Below are 24959 nucleotides of genomic sequence, written 5' to 3' on the forward strand. Positions count from 1 at the left end.
AATACATGCTAAGGTATTTTCATGCAAGGAGAAGTGATTTTTGACATTATTCCCCTGCATTCAAACATGCATTGTTTGCCTTGTTAACGTATCTCAGAAGTGCCTTCATTTTTCTTGCCTCTGAGATGGGCAATTTATCTCCACTTCAGTTCAAATCCTAGAATATGCTGTCCTTTATTTCTGTCTCTTTCAGTTACTCTTCTAAAATTTAGTTTCATGCCATAGCTTTTAAAACTCCCTCCAAATACATGGGCTCAGATCTTACATGTTGTGTAGTGAGGAACTCTGCATATGTATACAGTGATGCATGGATTGTGCTATATGAACTTTGTACTGAGAGACAATGTTGCACAACTAAATGTGCAACCAAATGTACAGCCAAATGCCCAACTCAATCCAACCAAATACACAACCAAATGTCAAATCAAATAAATAAATGTGCATCTAGATGTTCAGTAGCACAGCACACACAATATTTCTTCCATGACCTTCAACTGAATATTGTTGCTGTGTTTTGGACAATACTGTCCAACTTGAGTTTTCTCTTGCCTTCACCCTCTATTTTATTATCTCTTTCCTTCTTTTTACACTGCATGATGGCCTCCATAAATTGTGTTCTTCCCAATTAAAAGTAAGATGACCCATCTTCATTTTCTTGTTGTAGGTTCTCAGGGCCCCACCTGTAATTCTTTTCTGTTCTTCCCCTTTACCCTGTAAAACTTCAGGAAGTATAATAAACTTTCAAAAGTCTGATTTTTTCCAATATTACCTCAAATTTGATACTGACTTCAAATTACCCCGATCTTCCCATTAATGGCCACTCCACCTAGGAATCATTAATGCATTTTTCCCATTTCTCTTTTATGTTTCATCTTCCCTTTTTGCTGTGTTCATTAGATTGAAAATGTTTATAGAGATCTGTTTTATTTTATTGTAACAGACATAATCTGGTTTCTGTTACATTTTGTTTCTAACGGTTTGCTGCATTACAATTTGTTTGCAAGTTTTTTGCATGTTGGTTATGGATATATACTGAGATTATTTGTTATTTCATCAGAAAAGCAGCCTAACAATACTATGATAAATAAAGAGTTGATTTCAAAGCAAAAAAATTATAATTATTTAGTAATAATAAGAACAGTTCTGATATTCTTGTATAGATAAGAATCTTTGTATGTGTTTTGGGTTTGAGCTCTAAAGCCTACATCTCCTTGTCATGAATGAAGTTTCAAATCTGGTATAATTCACAGCTTTTGCCTTCACAGTAGTGGCATTTCTTTATCTCTGTAACATTACTAAGATCTTTGTTTCTTCTCCTTTCCTAGTAGCTGTCCTGTTATTTTGTTTGTTTCTGCAGTTCTGCCCTAACACCTGCCATTTTCCTATTTCTACACTAGTGTGTGACAAATGTGACATTTTGGCACATGGGAAGAGTTAACTATTACTTTCCAAGGGGGAAATATGTCTAACATGAGCTTCCAAACCTAAGGCCTGATAATTTTTGGCAACACACTTTTTTTTAAAATGGGTATGCATAACCTCTTCAGGGGTAACTGACCTTACTTCCGGAGTCTTTGCTTCCACACTCCCCTTTATCGTACCACCATTTGCTTTTCAGCTTGTCTAAGACGCCTTGCTCACTGAGTTTCAAAACCGCTAGGTTTACGGGACCTCTTCAAACCAGGGGGGGAAATAACATAAATAACATTACCAATGTTATTTTATGTTATTCAGCACAGACAGTTCATTCACAGCATTCATTGAACAAGTTATACATTTACAAAGTGATATGATTGAATACTCCTTCTGGCCACCCCACCCACCTCTGCCATTCCATCCAACCCCACCACTTTCAGCACATTCGCATCCCATTGTTCCTCCAGCATAGCAAGAGGAGTATTACTATATCACTTTGAGTAACCAGCAACCTCAGCCACCTGCCAAGAGATACTTGCAGTGGCCTTGCCAGTGCTGATGACTGCAGTCCATTCTTACCTGCAAGACCATCAGCTAAGAGCAGAGCCCTGCAGAGTATCTTAGTACCCTATCCATGGTCATGCTCAAGAGATCCAATGGAAAGTTTAATAGTGGAAGGTGGGGGAAGGAGAGGAGACTTTAGTGTGATGAGCCAGAATACTTTTAATTCCTTCCACTGGAAGAAGGCTTGCCACAATGGCCATGCAGGCATCACTTCCAGGCCTACAGAGACACTCTCCCCATGTCCTGACAAATTACGCAGAGCATACATTCTTTCAACTCACAGAGGCCCATTTGATAGTGTTTGCTCTCCCCCAGAACACAAAAGATGTTTTGGCAGTGTGGTTGCTGGTTACTGTCCATGCCGTTTATACCCACTAGGTTGTTCTTACTGAGGCTGACCTTGGAGTCACCTCCCCCGCTGCCGCACTCGCCCTTGTCGTACCACCATTTGTTTTTCAATTTGTCCAAAAGCCCCTGCTCGTTCAGTTTTAACACTGCCAGGTTTACTGGGTTTCTTTAAAATGAATAGATAACACTCGATGAGTAACAGGCGGAGAACACTCGGAAAGTCATGTGACAATAAGGGATCGGTGAACCAGCACCCTTTGGTCTGTGTCAGAATTCTCCCCTCCCCTGGGGATGTTTTGTAATCCTTATAATAACAAAGGCAAGAGAAGACATAAATGGAGGTGCTTGTCTCCAGTGGAGGTGAGCTTGGTATAGCTCTCCTTGGAAGGGGGAGATGTTGCAGTGCCAAAGATGCTAAAGAGAACAAGGTCCCAGAGTTTGTATTGCTTTATGTAACAGCTGCTCATGCAGAATGCTCTCCTCCAGAGCTGCTGAACTGATAGGATATAAAAATTGATTTTCCAACATGGGTATGAGGTTGCTTTCTGAGATAATTACGTGCAAGAGCAGTGGAGGGGGTCATTTGTCAAACTGCAGCTGTGGCTCAATAATTTGGCCTTTTGCAAAAGGGGGAAAAAACCCATATCCCATACAGATAACAATTTAGGAATGGGTTTGGGGAGTCTGGCTCGCCTATTCCTCCTGAGTGATCCTCATGTCACAAAAGACATATAAAAAAACAATGATTAGTAATAATTTCTCTTTAAGGAACAGAAAGTAAATAACAAAAATAATCAATTTTAAAAACTGTAACATATTCACATCAACTGAGAGAAAACTTCAGACATTTCACAACATGTAACAAACAAAGGAAGAGAGATCATCATCTGCTTTTAAAGCCTTAGAATTCTATTGAAGTCAATGGGACAGATCCTGTGTATCTATGTTGATTCTATTATAGAGAAGAAACTATTTTAGTGAACATTTTCTGATGGGCAACATGTATATCTTTCTGTGTTCACAGTCACAAGAATAGTGCTACCATTCAGGTGTCTGCTGATGCTCATCTTGGGCACTGAAGGCTGGCTGGAGCAAAATGGAACAGGATGGGGGTGATGATAAGGGTGAGATGTGAAGCGCAGAGATCTCTGTTCCTCTAGTACAGTACAGAGCTCTCTCTTTTTGTTTCTGCAATAATTCCATTGCCCAGTGCCAGGGATTCAATACAGGTTTGTGCTGCATAAAATTGTAAAATGCTTGCCTGGTGTGAGGATTGTTCTTATCCAAACTTATTCTATATGAGTTCTATATTAAAGAGATCCCATATAAAATTGAATTTCACAGGGATTCTGTCTAACCATGTGATACTCAGTGCTACTTAAGGCACTATAGTGGTAGGGTGGGTACAAGCCCTGGACATTTCATTTGATCTGCCATTGGTTGTAATGTGAAGTGCTCTTCATCATCTGTAGACCTCTGGGCCTTTTCATACTACACAACCATAGCACTGTGTTTATTCCCTTTAACTGCCATAGTTCCACCCGAGGAATCCTGGGCTTTGCAGTTTAGGGAGGCGAACTTAATATTCTCAGAAAGAGACCTCTAATGCCTCCCCAAACTACAAGCCCTAGGATTCTGTAGAATCCAGCCATGGCAGCTAAAGTGGAATCATACTGCTGTAATTGTGTAGCATGAAAGGACCCCATGTCATCGTGCCTGTGTATGTCAGCATAGTGTAGCAGTTGGCAGAGACAGACTAGCAGTTGGCAGAGACAGACAAGCCTTCTGAAGTTTTGTATTACAACCCCCAGCATCTTTGACCATTGGCCATGCTGACTGGAGTTGATATGGACTGTAGTCAAAATATCCAAAGGGCTCCAGGTTGCTGACTCCAGGACTGAAGGTTATCAGAATGAAAACTGGAGATGATTTTGTACCTTTTATGGTTATGTAGAAGAGGTGTTGCTTGTCAAACAAATAGGTAATAAGCAATACCATCTTCTACACAACCATTAATGGTACAGGGCCCCACTTGTATACTAGGGGTGTGATCCCCAAAAGAGGGGTTACACCCAGTCAGGCTCTCCTTCCACTGCAGGGTGAGGAGAGCTGAGTGCACCCCTCCTAACTTTGTGGAAGCATTGGCAGCAGCCTACTCACTGGGAGACCTCTGCTGCCACAGTGAAAGAGAGGCCTAAGTGCACCTCTTCTGGCTTTGCCATGGCAGCAGAGGCATCCTCACAAGGAGACCTCTGCCACTGCAGTGAAGGAGAGACCCAAGTGCACCTCTCCTGGTTTTGCCATGGCAGCAGAGACATCCTCACAAGAAACCTCTGCCACTGTGGTGAAGGAGAGTCCCAAGTGTGCTCTTCTCAGCTTTGCTGTGGCAGCAGCTGAGAGTCCCAAATGCTCTCTTTTGGCCCCCACTGCCCCCTAGTAGTCCCCTTGGAACCAGGTGACATCAGGGGTGGGGATGCCACTGCCCTCCCATTTTCACTCTGGCAGCTCTGCCTGGATTAGTGTGTCAGGCTAGGATTCGCAAGATCTGATTTATGAAGACATACCCTCCAACCTTTCACAGGTGAAAACTGTGACACATGTGGTCAAACAACATCAGCGTATGGTCACAAATGCAAAAGTTATTAATGAGGAATAACACATATGCTAGGAGATGCTGCAGCAGTTGGCTTTTCTGTGAGCCTACTGGAAAAGGCAAGATTCTACCACCTCCTCCTCTCCTCTCCCCCTGCTGCGTTGAGTGGAAGCTACTTTTGCACTTTGAGCTTAGTATACAGCAGCTGAAGTAAGCAGGGGACAAAGGGGGAAAGTGGGAAGAAGAGAGAGAAATTTAAAAGAAATATTAGGACAACAAAGGATTTATTGGGACTGTCCCCGCCAAACTGGAACAGTTGGAGGGTATGTGAAAATAATGGAACAAGTTTTTGCCAGGTATTCTTTTTCAGCCATACCTACTTCACAGTGTTCTTATGAGGACAAAATGGGGGTGTGGAGTGGGAAAGAAACTTGTGTGTTGCACAAGTTCCTTGAAGAAAGGGTTGGGTATAAATTTAGTCAATAACACCAGTAATTGCTGCAGTGCATTTCACAGTGGGATCTGTCTTCCCTGTAGATTTTGAGGGAACTGCAGGCAGTTCAGGATGCCAGAACCTTTTGATAGTGAAAATATGAGATTTATTTTAAACCACACTGGCTGAAAGCTGATTTACTCAGGCACAATTGAAGCATATCTGAGGAAATATCAACCTTTATCTGTGAGATCAGCTGTGGAGGCCTGACTTCAGATTCTATTATCCTGTAGTGTGAAATTGGGAAGAGCAAAAAGTATAGCTTTTTCTGTCATGCTCCTGGTTTTAAGGATTTCTTTCTTCAGAAAACGTTTTTCAGTACCTCATTAATGTTCATGGGAAGGATGCTATTACGATTTTAGACAATAATTTTGATATATATATATATATATATACACACAGAGAGAGAATGGACATACTGTATATCAATAGAGTATCAGTAGGGTATAGCTCTGCAACCTCTGCAACCCAGTTTCCTTATTAAAATTGGTAGATGTTTATGCAGGCATAAGAAATGTGAACTGGAGCTGTACAGATCATTCTCATGATATGCTTGCAAGAGGGCCCTAGATTTCCCTTCCTTGATATTAGTTAGCCACACTATAAATGTATCACACATGGAGTGGGAGGGAGAGAGGGGAAACAGGGAGAATAGCCATGGGTGTTACTGGAGTAAATAAAAACAACCCAGCGAATAAAAAGAAAAATCATAGGTTTTCTCACTACTGGGTGATTTTTTTTGGTTTCAAGACTTTTGTATATTTTTTTCTGCAAAAATTATTTAAAGATTTGTAGGACGAAAATGCAAACCTTTTTGGTGGTGGTGGGGCTTATTCATGCTGCTGAAGAAGAAAAGGTGTGCTTTTTGCTCTTACTTTGGGCAAGACATTTAAAACAGTTGACAATTTTTTTTTCAACAATGTGTCCTGGTGGCTTGAAACACCTATTCTCATCAAAGGTGAAAAGCCACAGGCCTAAATTCTCTTGATAGGCCTAAGTAGAGTAGACACATTGAATCAATGAGATTTACCTCTGTGGAGACTCACCCTCCAACAGTTGCTTGAATGGGTCTACTCCAGCTTGGACTAACCAGCAGGATGTTCCTGCCAGCACAAGTATTCTTCACTTCTCTGTTCAACAATTTATGGCAAGGTCCAATAACACAAACACTGTCATTGCACTTAATCCCTTACATGAGCTCTGCTTGGGCACTGTGCATGTAAACAGTGTAATAATCACATATTATTTCTGTATTATAAAACAGAAAACAGCCTTATTTGTACCACCATTGTTTAACAATAGAAGAAGTTGTAGTTATCAGTGAACTTGAAAGGATATTTTAATTCCTGCGTGGGAATATATGGCATTATAAAGCTTAGTAAATCCTTTGTTGTTCTGTAAGTACGGATCACTCTGCTACACTGCCACATTGTTTGTTCCATGGTATTTCTCCTCCCTAAGAGACTAAATTGGAAGTAATTGATTCTCTTTTGCAGCGAATACAGCATTTTCCAGGATCTAGCACTCACAGAATCCTTAATGAAAAATAGAGGTGGCTGGCACATTTCCTCTGATGTATGTTAGTTTTCTTGAATGTTTGACGGGGAACATTTTTATTCATTTTAATGACTTGGAATAATTGCCATGCAAGTTTATTGAGCCTCTAGAGAACATTGCTTAAAGGTTACAAGACAGAAAAAATAATCTTGCTACAAAATACACTTCTACCTTTTCCCTCAATTCTGTTTCAGTCATTTTGTAAAAAATTGCTCTGTCTGTCTGTCTGTCTCTGACTTGCCCACATACACACACACTGTGTGTGTGTGTGTGTGTGTGTGTGTGTGTGTGAGAGAGAGAGAGAGAGAGAGAGAGAGAGAGAGGAGCAGGAGTGTTCCATATATTTAGAGAGTTTATGTTATGTCAATGTGATTCAAATATGTTTTGCCTATTGAGCCCTATCCATGTGTTAAGAAGACTTTGCACATAAGCACACACTCCAGTTTCAGTATGAGTCCTGGTCTGCATTGGACAGATAGGCATTTCCACTCCAGACCAGGATAATATGCTCTCTCTCATTTTATGTCTGGTAAAATATTAGTAAACTAGATACTCAGGGAAGGAGGTTCCAGGAGAGACATAACCTTTGAAATCTCATGATAATTAACCAGAAACTCAGACATTCAGGTGCAGCTGCTGTGCTGTGCACGGAGAATGGGCTTCTTCCTTGCCTCTCTGGTGCACATACACAGCTTTCTTGGGTGGCTCAGGTGGTGGATGTAGTAAGAAGTCAAAGAAGAAAGAGACAAGCTAAGCAAGAAGGAAAAGATGAAGGGGCAGTAGCTGCTGCAGCTGCTGTGACTGCTGCTCATAGCTTGTAAAGTAGGAAGGAGGGCAAAAATGTGTAACCTTTCCCACATCCCACAGCACTGCCATTCTGAAGCAATAGGAGGAGAATATGTGTAACTGTTCAACCAGCATTGCTGGCATTCCTGTGTTCTTGCTGCCCCCACTAGGGAAGTAATTTGTAGTTGATTTTCTTCTCAGATGAAGCAACAAATAATTTGAGCAATTTTCTTCTTGCTGTTTTTAGGCTATCTACAGTTTGAAAGTTATTCTGTGCAAAATTTTCACATGCTATTTTTGTGCAGAAAAAGCACAAATATTTGGTCAAATGCTGTATCCTGAACAGTACAACTAAGCATAAATTTTGCATAGGATATATGCCAAACTGTGAAGATTCTCATCAGTCCAGGATTCTTCTTATCAGGGTTTCTTGAACATTCTTCTCATCGCTAGCCCCATGCTTCCTACAGCTGATGTCTCTCTCTCTCTTTCTGTGAGCCCATGGCATGCTTGTTGTTGCTCAGCAGCTTCTCTGAAACAAAATGTAGTTAGTTGCAGCTGCCTGTCCAGTCACATAAGAATATGAGTAAGGGGGAAGGATCACTGGAAACCAATGTTGTTTCCATAGTATCCAGGTCAATGGATGCTTCCATAGTGCTTCCTGCATCTGCCTCCTAGCAATGGCTGCCAGTAAACATCAGGCATTCTCTGGTCTCTCTTCCACCTCACCAACTGTTACTGCTTTTTGTAACTGAATGAAGGTGCACATCTAAGTAAAATGCATGTAATGGAGGATCCTTGCCATTGGGAAGCCAGTCTTAACTAGGGGCTTATTTGTAGCTTGAAATTGTCTGATTGGGGCACTTCCATGTGTGACACAAGGTTTACTTCTTATTTGTGCCTCCTGATTATTAGTATTGTTCCTCTTGATTATAAGTATCTCTGATTATTAGCACTCCTGTGGAAATTAAGGTGAAGATTTCGTAATGCATGTGAGCATTTTGGCCAATGTAAAATGATACCAATCTGACTGAAGCAAGAATACTTTAAGGCTGCAGCCTTTACTTACCTAAGGAGTAAATCCCACTGAACACAGTAGGACTTACCTGTCAGCAAACATCATAGGATTGATATGTAGGTCTCATGTGCCTGTAGCCTGATCAATCCACTGTATGAATTACTAAGAGAGGTAAGAACAGCAGAGTGGGATGACACAGAAATTGGGAGTAAGATGAACTGTTGTAATAGCAGGAATTTACAGGCTGAGTTAAAAAATGATGTCACATTTTAAAGTAAAGATTTCGACCCAGCCAGTGATAACTCTGATTCCCATCCACTTCTGATAGTTTTGGTTTCTGTCATATGTGATTCTCCAGGGTAGCCCCTACAAGACTGATGCTATGTTTCAGTCTCTGCCAACATTAGCTATAGGTGTAGCCCCATTTGATCAGTCCTAGAAAATGATGCACAGCCTATGATATGAGCTACAAATTCATATGTATTACACTATTCTCCTTTTTCCTTGAGTTTACAGGATTCATTTTCTTCACTTCTACTCAGAAACTAATCCTGTAATTCTTAGCTCCCAAACATAGAAGTGAATCTCATTTCAGTCTAATATTAAAAAGGGATGTCAGAGTGGGTCATTTAGCATAAAAAAATTAGCATTTTGAGAATGACCCAAAGTCAGTAATGAACTTCCCAAAAGCATCAGTGGGATTCTGCAGAGCTGGGCTATCACATTTGCAGAATCACTTCAAAATGTGTCCCTTACTCAGATGAGTCTGATCCCATTGACTTCAATAGCCAAATTTCTGCTGACCTGGATGGAAATAAGAACAAATTCCATCCATTCAGAACAGGATGTTTTTTCCTGAGTAGGTCTCCACACTGGAGAGAACTGCTACATGACAACTAAAGAGCATATTGTATTAATGTAATAGCTACAATGACGACAAACAACAAACATCATGAGACAGAAAACTAGGACCATATCTTCTAAAGAAGCATCATTAGATCAAATGGAAAAACAAAGTGTTCTCCCTTGGCTGTTTTTATTGAAATGGGAATCAATTAAGGACAAACATTTTTTTTCTTGCCCCCTGTAAATCCCCCCTATAAAAATATGACTCAACATTTGATTTTCTTTAGCTTTTGTTTCTTTCCCCCCAAAAAAAATAAATATCACTGTTTCAATATATTTAAAAATATTCCCTTAAAACAGCAGGATACTTTTAAAAACCAAATTTCAACATAAAAATATCAATCTTCTCAGCAAATTGTACTAGTCATTATACAAGGTTTATATTAACATCTGAAACTTTGTCTCCATAGTTTTAGTGAGAACATTCTTTCATGTCTGTGGTATTATTGGTAGTATCTCTAGAACAGAGCTTGGAATTAACTAGCAAATTAACTCATTAAGTTATCAATTCACTAAATTTTTCTAACAATAATAATAATAATAATAATAATAATAATAATAATAATAAATTTTTTATTTATATCCCGCCCCTTTGAGGTCAATCAGGGCGGCTCCCACAACTCACCAGATTTCATTATTTTTTAAAAAAATGCTTTAGTGGATTAAGTTATTTGAATTTGTTAGGGTGGATGCCTCTCCCTCTGCTAACTTCAGTAAAAGAGGAAGGAATGCCTCATGAGAAGAAGTATTAGGACCAAAAGAAATGCATCTCAAGATTCTGTTGTTAGGTAGACTACAAAGAGAATGATAACTTCCTGGAGCCTAGCTCTGGGCAACAGAATTGGCAATAATTAAAGAATGAAACAGGGGAAAAACATGTCTTGGAATGGTTGGGGTAGGACAGAATGAAGTGATTGATTTGGTGACCAACACCTTCAATCATCCAGGGTCCTTTAGCAATGTCAGGCCTTTAGACCTGAAAGGAAGGTGTCTCCTCTATATGGAAGAAAAATGTTTGGAGTCTTTCAGAGGGCTGCATTGTGACTCATTTTTCCTCCTCTATTGATGATATTCTAGACCAATTTCAGTTGTATATTTGATATATTTCTATCATAAATACTATTTGGGGTAAGCTGCAGTGAGTTCCTCCACAACCTTAAAGCTAAGATGGGTCTAGAGAAAAGTGGGCTGGTTAGATACTTAATCATTAAAATTGGAGATCTACATATTGTTTTCCAGATCCTGTGATCCTGCAGGTGAAACATGTACTCTACCAATGGTCTTTGCGGACCACACTGCTTTATTGGAAGTCAGAAAAGATACAATGATTGTGTAGAAAAATATTCTGCATATGCATACTCTCAAAACAATTCTGAATAAGAATCTTCCCTATTGATTAATTATTGTTGTACTTGTGGTGGATCAGTGCCCACTACCTGAAAAAGCAAAACACTCCCTATTTACCTTCAACAAAGAAGGCTTTTAAAGAGTGTGAAGTATATATATTCGTGGGCATGGAGAGAAAATAGAGATCAGCATCAAACAGAACTGAAGAGGTTGTAAGATATGTTCTTATGTTTTGGGACAGCCTTTTCCAAAGTGACTGTTACCAGATATTTTTGACTCCTAGCATTCTGAGGCAATAATCACATTTTGGGCTTTACAATCCATACTGGGAAGAAATCTATGTCAGAGGAAAGTGATTTAAAAAGGGGCGAAAAGAGCATATTTGGAGAAGCTAATAACAAAGTATACTCCCTCAGGGTCAACAGTGACAGCCCCCATGTCATTTTCTGTAACCCCCGTTGTCTGGCTCAACTCTAATGTTTTCAAACAAGTTAATTAAGGATAATTCAACAAAATAAATAATTTGAATTATTAGTGTTTGCGGCAGTGCATTAATTTTCCAATTTTGACCATTAAACATTGGCAAAATAATGTTCAAACCTAACATTCCAAGCTTTGCTATAGAACTAGGACTGTGTACTGTTGACAGTTTGCAATATGTTTTCTGTGTTCATGATCAATACATTCATATATCATTGTTTCCTTTTCTTCTTATGCAGCCTGTATTGAGTTTGTACTGTGCTGCTGCTGTGTGTTTTTTTCCTGTGGCTAGTGTGTGGGGCATGTGTAAGTGTGTGACACGCTTTCATCTCTGTCATTTTGGCTCCATTCATTTTACTAACCTGGCCCTACTGGTTGCTAAGGGCAACTGGCTTATTTATTGCAGCACTAAAAGGAAAACACTTAGCTTTTCCATTTATTTGTCCTATACAGATTTGCATCTCTTTGTTCAGACATGCACATACCAAAAGACCTTTAGCACAAGAATCCCTTTTAAGTTTCAATCCAAACAAGGGCCTAAAATATACATTGCACATCTGTCATGCATCACAAAACAAGCACAATTGCTTCAAAGTAATGCCAGTAATGCCAACAGACCCTGTTGTTTAAATATAGTTGCATCCATATTAATGGAAAGCAGAACATAAAGAGACTACTGAATTAAGCAATCCTTTAAGAACTGGTCACTCCTTTCAGCCTTAAGCAGCAGCCTAGTAGTTTACTTCTGAACACATTATTACTTTACTCTCCCTCCAACAATTTCATTATCTCTATTATGATAAGCAAGACTGCTGCCATGTGTACAGATGGATTGCTTCCTTGGGCTGTAGAAAAAGGAATAATGCATTCACTCTACCTACCTCAGTGGTGAACCTTTTGGCGTTGCAATGCCATAGCCTTTGGAATCCAAGTTACCTCCCACCTTCATGGTGTCACATGGCTTTCTCTGCTCAATGTACTCATTCATGGTAGACTCTAGCAGGTAGGCATACTTCCCTTTGGATCTCCTCACACGTTTCATCCCCTCTTCTGTTGTCGGCACGAAAACAGAGGGCTCAGCTGACTTCATGTACGTCCACATCTTCTCAAAAACCGCTATTTTAGATCTCTGTCCAGAATAGCATAAATCCACTGCTCTTAGCATGTATTAATACACAGAGCAGAGATTCATACACCAAGGAAGACACACATTTGCTGGACTGTGTGCCTACATGTTACATAAATATGTGTCCCTACATATTGATAAAGAGAGAAGAATACTCAAGACTGAAGGTTGGTTTGCAGAGGTGAACAATCTCCACACAGACCCTAACAGGTATTGCTGTGGAGAAAGGCATTCTATGAATTGGCACTGCCCTGATAGACTTCTGCTGCAATCTCAATTATCAAAATGGAACATTTTGTTGAACAAGAACTAATATAAATGGAAAGGGAAATATATGAGAAAATAATTCAAAGATACAACAATTTAGCCTCAGTACTACCATTGTTCCTAAATACTGGTCCTGTGTTGAGGCTGCGACTCAGTGTCAGTGTGCATGATGGACAGCCAAAGAGTTCCAGATCTGATCTACAGAATCTCATTTTGTAGTATTACTATGGTTGACTTTCTATCAGGCTGGAAAAGATATTTTGAGAGCTGCTGTTTGTTAAACTAGATCCTATTCAAATGGTTGTACTCATGATCAATAAGAGAAATGCAACTTAATTATTTCAGCTGTATTCCATGCAGCATGGAGTAGGTGGGCCAGAAAAAAAAAGAGAGATGAGAAACAGAAGACACTTGTCCACAGGAAGACTTTTGGAGGCCTTGCTAAACAAGCTTCCCTTGACCGTAACATCAATGTATTTACATATGGTAAATGGTCCCATTAAATTACAGAGCAAACCAAGTACTTATTATTCTCTAAATCTGAGCTGCAAGTCATAGGGTAATTACTTTTGATGCTGCTAAGTATAATTACTCAGTAATCTACGGAAGCATATAATTACTCTGAGTTTCTAGGGTATTTATGGTATCTGGCAGAACCCTGAGTGTGCTGTATTTCCTAGGCTAGCATGAGACTTTTGCTCTATATATTGAAGACAGAACTAATTTTTCTTACCCTAAAGAATTCTTTAGTAGAGCCCGCATCTAGAGTTCCATAAGCAATCTCTGTTTGCTTGGCTAAGTCTTCAGCACTTTCTATGGGAGACACCATTCTCTCTACCGTCAAGAATGCAGCTAGATTGGCCGTGTAAGAAGAGATGATAATCAGGGTGAAAAACCACCAGACCCCACCAACTATGCGACCAGACAAGGATCTGTAGGAAAAGAAAACAGGAGGAGTGAGGTGAATAAACAGAAGGGAGTAGATAAAATGCAGAATACAATCCATAGAACTCTGCTTTGGCACAAGCACAAATGGACGGGTGAGCAATTTGTTGAACTGAAGCCCCTATTATCTAATAGCTATGCTGACCAGAGCTGTGATGGAAGTTGCAGCCCCCAAATATTTGAAACACCACAGGTTGCCCACTCTGATCAAGTGGAATAGGGTTGGTGTGCTGCTTATCCAGACTTCAGTAAAGATGTAGGGTAAATTTTAGCCTGTGCTTGCATTGAAGAAGGAATAGGAACTTTATAGTCCTCTAGATATCTAGATTGGTTTGCAACTTCCAGTACTCTTCACCACTGGCTGTGCTGGCTAGGGCTGCTCTCAATTCAATGAATTCTGGACTGTGTGGTTCCCACTCTGTATTAAATGATGTCAATCAATAGCAGTTTTTCTATCTTAGCATCATAAACCATATGCCGTGTTTAGGATGTGGAGACAACTGTTCAGTGGTGGCTGCCCCATACTATGGGCTGCTTACATCATGCACACCTCTGCACATACAAATACTTCACAGATCTCAAAGAAATGGAAAGCATGTATTCATAGTAGAAGAATGAAATGAAACAAAGGGCTGGTACAGACCAGCACTAAAAGCTGCCTTCCAAGAGGCTGCAGGCAGCTTGAGGGTGTGGTGTACACACTCTGCATGGCCCCATGACACTCTGAAGGTGCCCAGAGGGGCCACATGTCATCTGGCTTCGGGGCATCTTGAGGGTGTGGCAGTTACATGCTGCAAGCCCCCAACACAGCAGGAAGCCACTGCGGGGCCACACAGGTTGAAAACTGCCCCTTTTTCAGCTGTCACCATGGCAGATTGGAGCCACAGCATGTGGCTACCACAGCCCCAATCCATCTTTGGGTGGAGCAGCTTTATGCTGCCCTATTTAAGCTGTCTCATTTCAGCCCAAAGTCTCACGTGCTATGTGATGGTCAATTGTTTCTTTTTCAAAAAGCCCAATGTGTTTGGGCCTCATCCCCAGTTGGCCTTATACCTAATTGGCCTTCTTCAATTTTCAGAAATTTCTGGAGTTGCAGACATTAATGTTCACTTGTATAGAGAGGACTGTACAGCACCTGAAGAAGGCCAATTGGTGATAAGGCTGACATTGGGCTTTTTAAAAAAATAAAAAGTTTTGGCCATCACATAGCACTGGGCCTTTGTCTCCTTTCATTCTTCCCCTACACAAATCTCCAGAGATCAGTGGTGGGCAGTGACTTCTATGGTAGGGATGCAGTCAAACTGCTCTGAGTTTCAGTACCCAGAGTTATCCAGTGTACTGAACCCTATCCCCCCCACCCAAAGAGTTTTGACATTTTGGGTAGTTCCTTAAAAGTCTGGACTAAAATCCAAATTGAATTCACCACACCATTGACATGACAGCCACTGCCACAGATTTCCGTTTATGGTGGGGTAATTTAGGGATGTAAATATTCAATTATTTTATCCTTACAAGTGAGGACAAATGCTTTCCACAATTATCCCCAATGTGGAGAAAACATGTGCGTCTGTACAATTTTCATCCAATAGTTGCACATCTGGAAGTGCTTCAAGACATGATTCTGCACAGAAATTCATGCCGGGTTTTTGTATGAAAAATCCAGATAACCATGTGGCTTTTACTGCAAATACTGACTGAATATGCTTTTATCCTTTCAAAAACCCACTTTTCTAGCCTTATGTGATAACATTGTAAGACTTTTTTTCTTTCTATAGTGTGATATAATACCCTAAAAAAGCCAACAGGAAGAAAAGCAACAAATTTGAAATGTGGACTTCTGCAGATACTATAGATGGCAAAAACAAAACAAAACAAAAACAAATCAAAACAAAACAACCCCTCCCCCAAATAAATGGGTCCCAGAACAAATTAAGCCTGAACTCTTCCTAGAAGCCATAACAATGAAACCGAGGTTATCATAGTTTGGACGCAACACAAGCTGATATGACTCATTTGAAAAGCTAATAATGATGGGGAAAGTGGAAAGCAGTAGGGAAAGAGGAAGCTTACATTATAGATGGATTAACTCAATCAAGGAGGCCATAGGCCTGAATTTGCAAGACCTGAGCAGGGCCTCTAGTAGGTCTCTTATAGATCTGTCATTTATAGGGTCACCATATATGCTGAGTTGAAATGACAGCAAATAATAACAATAAAACACTCTAGTGAGTAGTTAACCTTGGTCACACTGCAGAAATAATCCAGTTTGAGACCACTTTAACTTTCCTGACTCAGTACTAGGGAATTCTGGTAACAGGACAACTCTAGTTATGAAAAGGGGAGCATTTTTTTCATGCAAGAACCCCTTTTCAGAATATATGCAAGTTGATTGTGGAAATATCATGTATGAAAAGATCTCACTGCCTCCATTTCCAAATGGTTTCTGTCAAGTATGTCTGTGATTCTGTAATTGGAAAATCACATCCTGTTCTAGTTGCTCCTGTTGGAGGAAAGTACAAATTATAGAAAGTAGCAAAAGGAACAGGGTGATGTAACCCAGCCTTTGTGCCAATTATCTAGGTCAAGATGAACGACAAATGTAGTATTTAGAAGACCCTGCTATGCAATTTGCATGGTGGATAGTTATATAGATAAGTAAGATGAAACTATCTTAGCTATGCATTCTGTTTATTCAGTTACATGTCATCTTTCATATTATGTCACACCCTCCTTCCCCAAACACCCATGAATGTTTTGAAAATAGCTGTAAAATGAGCGTCTGGATGGAGGTAAGATGTTGCAATGTCTAATCAGAAATAAGTCATATTAAATTCACGAGATTTCAAAGTGTGTATAAGATTGCAACCCTTCTAATGTAGAGAGTTCTGGCCATAAATATATGGATTTCCATCCACCTCTAGGGATGGCAAGGCTATGAGTTACTATTCATTTCTTGCAGAATAATGGAATTCTCAACATTCAAGGAACCCCTGCTAAGAAGAAGAGAGCAATGAAAAAGATACTTTGCACATTGCAGTGTCTTTGGGGGAATTATTCTGTGCATGGGCATAGAATACAGGTGGCTTTGTTTGTTTGTTTTTTGCACAAAAAATGTCTTTGGGCCCAGCATGAAGGATGCCAAGATTTACATCTCTAGTTCAGACTCAACTAAATTGCAAAACTCTTTTTTTTCCAGAGCTTGCTGTGAAAGAGAGAAAGAAACAGTGTATTTTAAGTTCTCTGTTCTAAAAACAATATCCAAACTGACCACTTGCATTTTTTTTTATTATTTTTACAGGACACTAATGTCATTCTGGTATAGGTTTTCAACATCATGCAGTTGCTTATATAAACTTGATCTGAAGTCTATTTAAACTAGAGGAGGGAAGTTAATCTTGCACCTTTGAATATGTAACCTTCTGCTCTCCTAGATGAGAGACTTAAGAGGATACTACTCTAACAGGTTGGATCCTTGGTGCTCAGAAGAAACTGAATGTGTTATTTTCTTTTTCTGTAACTTTCATCAATAACTGTGTGATGACCTCATTAACACATTGACCATTTTATATCCAAGAAGACCATCTGAATGTATTTTTCCAAATATGACACAAGAAAGTCTGTTATAGAAACTACATTCATTTTTTCCTGCAAATGGCAACAATAAGAGTTAAAATGTTACCTAATTAAAATAATCTTGCTTTTGCTATAGTGTAAGTTTATTGCTTTTATTCTGGAGTATTATTATTTCTGAGTGTTCTATTTTCAGGTCTGTTGCCTGGATCAATAATCCAGCCATTCATTTAGAATAATATAACTTGCCAAGTAAGGCTGAGGTGGTTGGTGGTGGTAGTATGGGATAAAAATCAGGCAAGAATGTGCCCAGTGGCACACACATCCATAACAAATTGGCACCTTTCAGCTTACTTTGAAATGGTGAAAATGAAAAACTACCACCTCACTATATGAAGATGTCACTTTTGAATTCCTTAATGAGTGCACAGGACATACAGATTTCAAGCATGGCCAGAACATACAAATTATTATTTGCATGGCTTCCTCTTAGAGGCCATGTTGGCCTTGCTTGCTAAACTGTTAGTGGACAACCTTGGCCAGGAAATTACATTGAGTAGGCAGAACACGTACATTTCCTACTTTTTTTCCAACTCAGACAACTACAAAGGATAATTTTCCAAGGGGGGAGGGCAAAGTAATACAACGAAGAAGTAGCTGGTCTTAGCTCAGAAGGGGGAAGAAATGACAGTGTTTTCACAGGTGGAATGCACCTTCCCTTTCCTTTCCCAGGAGGCGAGGGCAGCCACATCTTCAGTGTCTGAATTCCCTCCCACCAAACATCAGCAAAGACCTTTTAAACTGACAATCCCCTCACACAGAAGATTGTCCTGTGTAAAATATGACATCTTCAGTGATTCAATACACAACACTTTCCTTCCCATACAGGTAAAAATTAATATTGTTATTTAAAAGCAGGGATGGCCACAAGCATTTAAAAGAAAAGAAAGAAAAGCAATTCCATCTCTCTCAGCTGTGATTAATATCCCCACCAATAACTACACTTCCAGAGAAAACTTCACACATCCATGCCCTGCCATTTTCTCATTGAGAAATACATGCCAAATAAGGCTGGGTGTGGCTCTTTTGTTTGTTGTTGTTGTTGTTATTATTGTTGTTGTGTGCCCTCAAGTCATTTCTGACTTATGGTGACCCTACAATGATCCTATCGTAGGGTTTTCTTGATGAGATTCTTCAGAGGGGGGTTGTCTCTTGTAACCTGCCTCAAAATATGATGGTATCCCTTCTCAATCATCTTAGACATTTATCACAGGTCACACAGTATATATATATATATATATATATATATATATATATATATACACACACCCCCAACTCCTTTCCAGGCAAGCATTCTCTGAAGATGCCAGCCACAGATGCTGGCAAAACGTCAGGAAGAAACTCTTCTAGAACATGGCCACATAGCCCGAAAAGCCCACAAAAAACTATGGATGCCGGCCATGAAAGCCTTTGAGCTCCTTTTTACCTTCAGAAAATCCCAAAAGTAAAAAGGAGTCGGCTTTGTCAACTTTCTGTTCAGATCAATGTTGCGTTATTGCTTATTAACCCCAATGTGTCTGAAAATCTGTCCTATATGATAAACTCCTTAGATTTCTGTTTCTCCTTGAGTTCAGCCACCTCAATTCTAGCCAACAATGTCAAATGATTTGACTACATGAATAAATAATATAAAGTCACATAAATAAAGGCATACTACAGATTTGTATCAGAAGACAGGATAGACAGACATTAATAGTTCTGATCAATAAATAAAATCTAATCTTTCCTCTTCCTCTGTTTTTTTCTTATTTCCTGGGCTAAGGATCAAAGAGCCTCCAGATTAAGCTTGCATGTCTGCCTATTCCCTTCTTCTCATTTGGTCCCATGTCAGACTTTTGCCAGTCCCCATTGGCTTCCTTTCCCTCCATCTTTCTCCCAGACATCTGCCTGTCAACTATAAGCACTCACATCAAGCACAGAGGTACCAAACAAGGATAGCTGGCTAGTCTTTAATGCCGTCATGACTGCTGATGAAGGCCATTTCACTCTGACAAGCCGCATTTGCATGTCAAATAAACATATTCATTTCCAGCTGCAAATTATACAGCTTTTCTTCCTCTCTGAAGCCAGGATAATTTTATGATTTAAATTCCCTCAGCTGTAGTTAACTCAATCCAAGCCTTTAGGTCTCAGAGCTGCTTTCCTTCTTCTTAATCACTGAATCCCAATGCTTGTCATTTGCATCTTACCTAATTGTATATGGCTGTCATTACTTGTGGGTCTGGTGAAGCTGTGGGAAGTAATAGGAACTGTTTTTTTTAAAAGGATCAAAATGTGTGAATGGATGGCCATCAATCCTGCCAAAAGATTTTTCCATTCTTAATGTTAAAAATAAAAATGTTTTCCACCTTCCTTTATTTGTTTCCTTAAATCTGAGAGTACAAAGTATACATGCTAATCTAGTACCAGGGTTAGATCTGAAAGTGGCTCCTAATTTCTCTTGTGTAAAATGGTCCCTTAAACTAGATGAAGTCATAAACAAGTTTCTTTATTCAGATAGCTCCCTTAAATTAAGAGAGTCTCTCCTGTCAGAAATCTCATCAGAACAAATCCTAAGCTCTTATCTGAAGTTAATAGCTAACAACACTATCACACACAATCTTCACCACTCAAGGACCAGCCCTTGGTTTGATAAAGAGTGCAGCACCCCAAAAAGAACTCTAGTGGCAAAATATAAGCAATATAGGCGGGGTACAGACTGGCAGAAAGAGGTGGACGGTAGCCGCCTCTCTTTTCCATATAGCCACGCTGCAGCAACCAAATTGCGCAGTACGACTACATGGAAAGCAAAGGTGGCACGAGCACATCGCTCCTGTGCACGCCCATCTGGATGGCGTGCAGCAGTGACATCATTGCTACGCGCACCGTGTATACAGAGCCGCACAGCGATGGCATCCTGGTGACATCCTAGGGTTGTGGGGCATCTGGAAACAGAGCCCCAAGGCAACCCTAGCATGTTGCCAAGACGTGCTAAAGGGCCTGCCTGTCCAGGGCTATAGAATCTCTGACATGACATTTCTACCTAAAGATTGGTTAGTGTTAAAAAAGAAATATAAAAATTAATTAAGGAAAAAAAGAACCAGGCAGTGAGAACTAACTGGCAAAGCTTAATTGCTGCTTCAAACACACGACTCTGCCACATTATGGAAACTAGTGTCCAGGGGCTGGCAAAACAATGTCTATCGATTAGACACTCATATCTCAGTAAAAACTTGGGAATCATTCTTTAGTAAAATGTGACATTGTAAACATGCACAAAGAAAAACAACAACATCTAAACTGGAAGGCAAGTAACAAGTTGGGATGGGAGGTATGCTACCCAAGCCCCAATTTTGGAGTGGGTGATGGAAACAAAACAATTAGCATACACTTCCAGAAGAAGTGAATGTCTAGTCATAACCAAATGTAGGAAGCGGTGCTCATCTCTGTTACTAAGCCAAAGAGCCAGCATTGTCCAAAGATGTGTCCATGATCATCTGGCCAGCATGACTGCACAGAACACTGTTACCTTCCCACTGAAGTGGTACCTATTTATTTACTTGCACTTTTACATACTTTCAAACTGCTAGGTTGGGAGAAGCTGTGACTATTAACAGGAGCTCACCCATCATACAGCACTTGGGCCTCGAAGTGCCAACCTTAGTCTTAATCACTAAGCCACCACATTTCACATGGAGAAAGTAACTTGCATAAATTAGTCTACAGGCTAGAAAAGGCATTGAGTGTGCAACTGGATACCCTCCCAATTTGTCAAGACACATTGTTTTTATGCAGAAAAATCTAGTTAGGAGGGTTAGGGGATTCTGAGTCTGCAGGAGGGAACTTGCAAAAATTGCCTGGCCTCCTCTGACCTACAGGAGGGAGCTTTTGCTGAATCCTGCTGCCCAATCATGTGAGATGTACTTGTGGGAAACTTTATATTGCAACTTACTGGTGCACCTCAGGTCACTCTTTTAAAATTTTCCTGATATTAATAAATAGTGATTCTGTAACTGAACTGGGAAACAAAAACCTCCACACTTCAATATTTCATGTAGTGGAACAGCAAAAAACCACAATAACAACATTCAGAAAATCCTGGTTGGCCCAGCCACACAAGACCAACTTTGTGTGAATCCATGTATTTATTTATATATGCATACACACACACACACACACCACTATGCTGATATTAAATAGTTTCTGTCATAGAGGCATTCCACACTGACAAAGGATCATAGAATCATAGAGTTAGAAGAGACGACAAAGGCCACCTAGTCCAACCCCCTGCCATGCAGAAATACTTGACTAACAAATTCCTGAGAGCTGGCCATTCATCCCTGCTCTGCATGTTGATTTCTTCTGCTTGAAATTTAGCTTTGCAATAGGATGTCCAGTTTCCTCAAAATCTTGTTTGTCTCAAAATCTCAGGCCCGTTACAGACGGGCTCTTCTGGCGCCCCTGTCATGTGCTAGGGGTTGGCTGAGGACCTATTATCCACACTGGCCTCACCCCTAGCACGTGACGAGGGCGTAAAGATGGCAGCGCCCTATACACACGGGCGCCACCATCTTTACGTGCTGGATGCATAGCATCCGCACGTCGCACACCGGATGTGACGCCGTGAGTGCGCGAGTAGCGCCTCGCGGCGTCTCATCCGGGGCAGAAGAAGAAGCGCCATTTCGGCGCTTCTTCTTTGCTGCGTTCGGGAACTGCGTGGTTTGGATGCTGCGGTTCCCGGATGCAGCAACCAGCAGCAGCACGAGACTGCCCCTTCTGGGCGGTCTGTAACGCGCCTCAGAGCCTGAACTCTGGATTTTTCTACATGAGGTGAAGAACATGTGTTTTCTCATTACTCTTAATGAATGAGATTTCCTTGTTTTGTATCATTGGGGAGGATGTGCTGCTGTTTCCTTCTAGGCAATTTGTCCATTAAAGAATAATGATTTTCAGCTTGTCTTAGTACTCCCAAAGGGTTGTGTCATAAATCTTGACATTTAGATTTGCACATCTGACCTTTGGATTTTTTCTCTTTCATTGACATAGTGGGTTTTTGGAAGAAAGAGCCTATTTCTGTCTCTCCCCCCCCCCCCCCCCATAGAATCAGATCTATGAAAGTAATAAGTAGAGTTGACAGTTGTACAGACAAGAGCTTTAATTAATGTTTGGTTAACTTGATGTGGGAGAAAACCAATGGAACTCTTCTAATGAAATTATCAGACTGGACAGATGGATTCTCTGTGTTATTCAACTTGCTCTTGTCAGAAAATAGAAGCTACACATGGATCTCCATTTTCTTCCTGTCCCCTAAAATCTGATGGCTTTGGCAGTAATCATCTGCTGATATTAGCTTACTAATTCTAATCTCCATGCCACGAAAAACTTGCCTTGCTGGTTTTAAAATTATTTTTATGTATGATAAAGGCATAGAGCTTGTGACACAAGTCAGTTGGCAATCCTGTCTTCATGCCTTTTCTTCAGTTCTATTTGATCAACTGTAAGTACAAGGCAGAAGGCATGTAGTTGCTAATTGATTTGCTTTCCCCACACAGAAATGCTGTATGCTTCTGCAGCCACTAGATCAGGAAAAAAGTTCAACAGGCAAAGCTTTGCCATTTGCTGTTTCTCAGCATGATAATCATGCAGCCCTCCAGATCATGTTAGATTGCAAATTCCACCATTTATCACCATTGGCTATGGTGGCTAGGGCAGTTGGATTAACAATCCAACAACAGCTACAGGGCTACATTCTCAAATTAAGAATTAAGATCTTCTGTTGAATGTCTGCTTATCTTTTAGCTGTTATAATAACAGGAGGGGGAAGGCAATATTGTAATGACCAGCGAAAAACAAATTAATATAGAACAGAGTCGCGAACTGATGAAGGACATCTGATTCAGCCTGTTCTTATATTTGGATCTATAGAAACCAACATGTGAAACTATTGCTGAACCATGCTACAAAACCTTAGGCACTGCAACATGTCTGGCAATACAGGCACAATTATTAGGGGTTCGTTCAAAATTTGGCTGTCCTATAATTTGCTGTGATGTACTTTTGAAAGGCTTGGCACAAAGGGCAGAGTACTTCAGTCCCTCTGGATACTCATTTCTTAGTAAAGAGAAAAACAAAAAGCACACTTGGAGAAAAGTGAGAAAATAGACAATACAGCTGAACAACACTGACTCAAGCAAGAGAGTATACACTAGTTTTTCTCAACAGCTTCTTGAATACCCATTATCAAATAATCAGGATTCAACCCTGATATACTATGTTGCTGCCCTAAGGGTCAGTCTAAATGTTGTTTTACTTATTTTCCTTTAATAATACTCAGCTGATTTTCTCTCTCTCTTTCTCAATTGTGTTAAAACAATTGTTATGCAACAGTAAAAAGTGATGCACTTCACTGTGTGTGTATGTGCCATGTAAGTCCCATTAACTGTTAGTAATACTAATCAGTACCCATTTTAATAATGTTAACTCATTACTTGCTAGTAATACTAACAATATTAACAAGTCACTAAAGCATCACTTTTTAACAGATTTTTTTTTTAAATGTGATAATACAAAAGCACACACATTGTTGTCCTTGTTACTTAAAATGAATTAATTTAAATGTAGTATTACCAAGTTATTTTCTGTTTGGAGGGAGTCATGCAGGTCATTGGTTTGGCCTGATCTGTGAATGGCAGAAGGCAGTTTATAACTTTGTTTTTAAATATGTTGTTAGCCATCTTGAATCCCATTATTAGTAGGAATGTAAGATATAAATGAATAAAATAAAATAAAATAATGCATGTTGTTTTCTGTCTTTCTGTCCACCTGGGGAAGGGAGATCTGATGGAAATCAAGACCCATCCCAAAATCAAGATCAAGTAAAAAAAAACAAAAACCCCAATATTGTGTGTTGCATGCTTCATATTTAATATAACATCTAGACTGAACCAAAGGGTTACATCTAAAGATGAGTATGAATGTCCAGTGGTCATGTAAAAACTGCCATTTCATTGCTCTGCCAAGTGAGCAATTTCTGCATTTTTTTATTCTTCCTGTAAGAAATTTCAGATATCCTGGCAATACAAAATGCATTGCATATTCCTCCTGACAATGGAGAAATCTAGAATCCTTGTCCAAATAACAGCTTCACTTTCTTCCTCATGCCTAATTTCACATCATATTTACACACCATGATATACTTGTTTTAGTGATATGCTAAAAGAACAAAGATTAAAAGGCTGCCACAAATTCGGCTGTGGCCTCTTGTTGTTGTTGTTGTTCTTGTTGTTTTTCTCCTTAATGGATTAATTCTTTACATGACAAAGAACTGTATCTGCTAATCTCTCATTTTGAAAAAGCAAAACATAGCTACACACACCAGACAGTTTGCTCTTTGATCCCATCCCACCGCCCACTGAAAGTAACTGAAACAAACAGTACTTTGCCTTCGCTTTGACAGCTTATTACCAAAGGCACCAATTCTCCAGCTGAACTCGCTTAAGACAGA

The 24959-nt window shown here is 39.9% G+C and overlaps 1 protein-coding gene across 6 annotated transcripts in view; it reads right to left on the reverse strand.

Moving 5' to 3' along the window:
* The window catches only part of LOC149321761 (glutamate receptor 1), a 293443-nt gene that overhangs the window by 22439 nt on the left and 246045 nt on the right, over positions 1-24959 (reverse strand). For 2 of the 6 annotated variants that reach the window (XM_089528160.1, XM_089528141.1), the window contains exons 13-15: positions 13635-13833; positions 12390-12637; positions 1559-1673 (exon numbers count right to left, since the gene is read on the reverse strand). In XM_089528160.1, the coding sequence (XP_089384286.1) occupies positions 1559-1673; positions 12390-12637; positions 13635-13833 (562 nt within the window). Of the gene's footprint in view, positions 1-1558; positions 1674-2379; positions 2495-12389; positions 12638-13634; positions 13834-24959 lie in introns of all 6 variants that reach the window. The other 4 variants (XM_089528151.1, XM_089528170.1, XM_089528190.1 and 1 more) reach the window with 3 other exon arrangements.

The sequence above is a fragment of the Sceloporus occidentalis genome, unplaced genomic scaffold (genome assembly GCF_023333645.1).
Source record: "Sceloporus occidentalis isolate IW3139 unplaced genomic scaffold, rSceOcc1.0.p SCAF_1, whole genome shotgun sequence".
Classification (NCBI taxonomy): domain Eukaryota; kingdom Metazoa; phylum Chordata; class Lepidosauria; order Squamata; family Phrynosomatidae; genus Sceloporus; species Sceloporus occidentalis.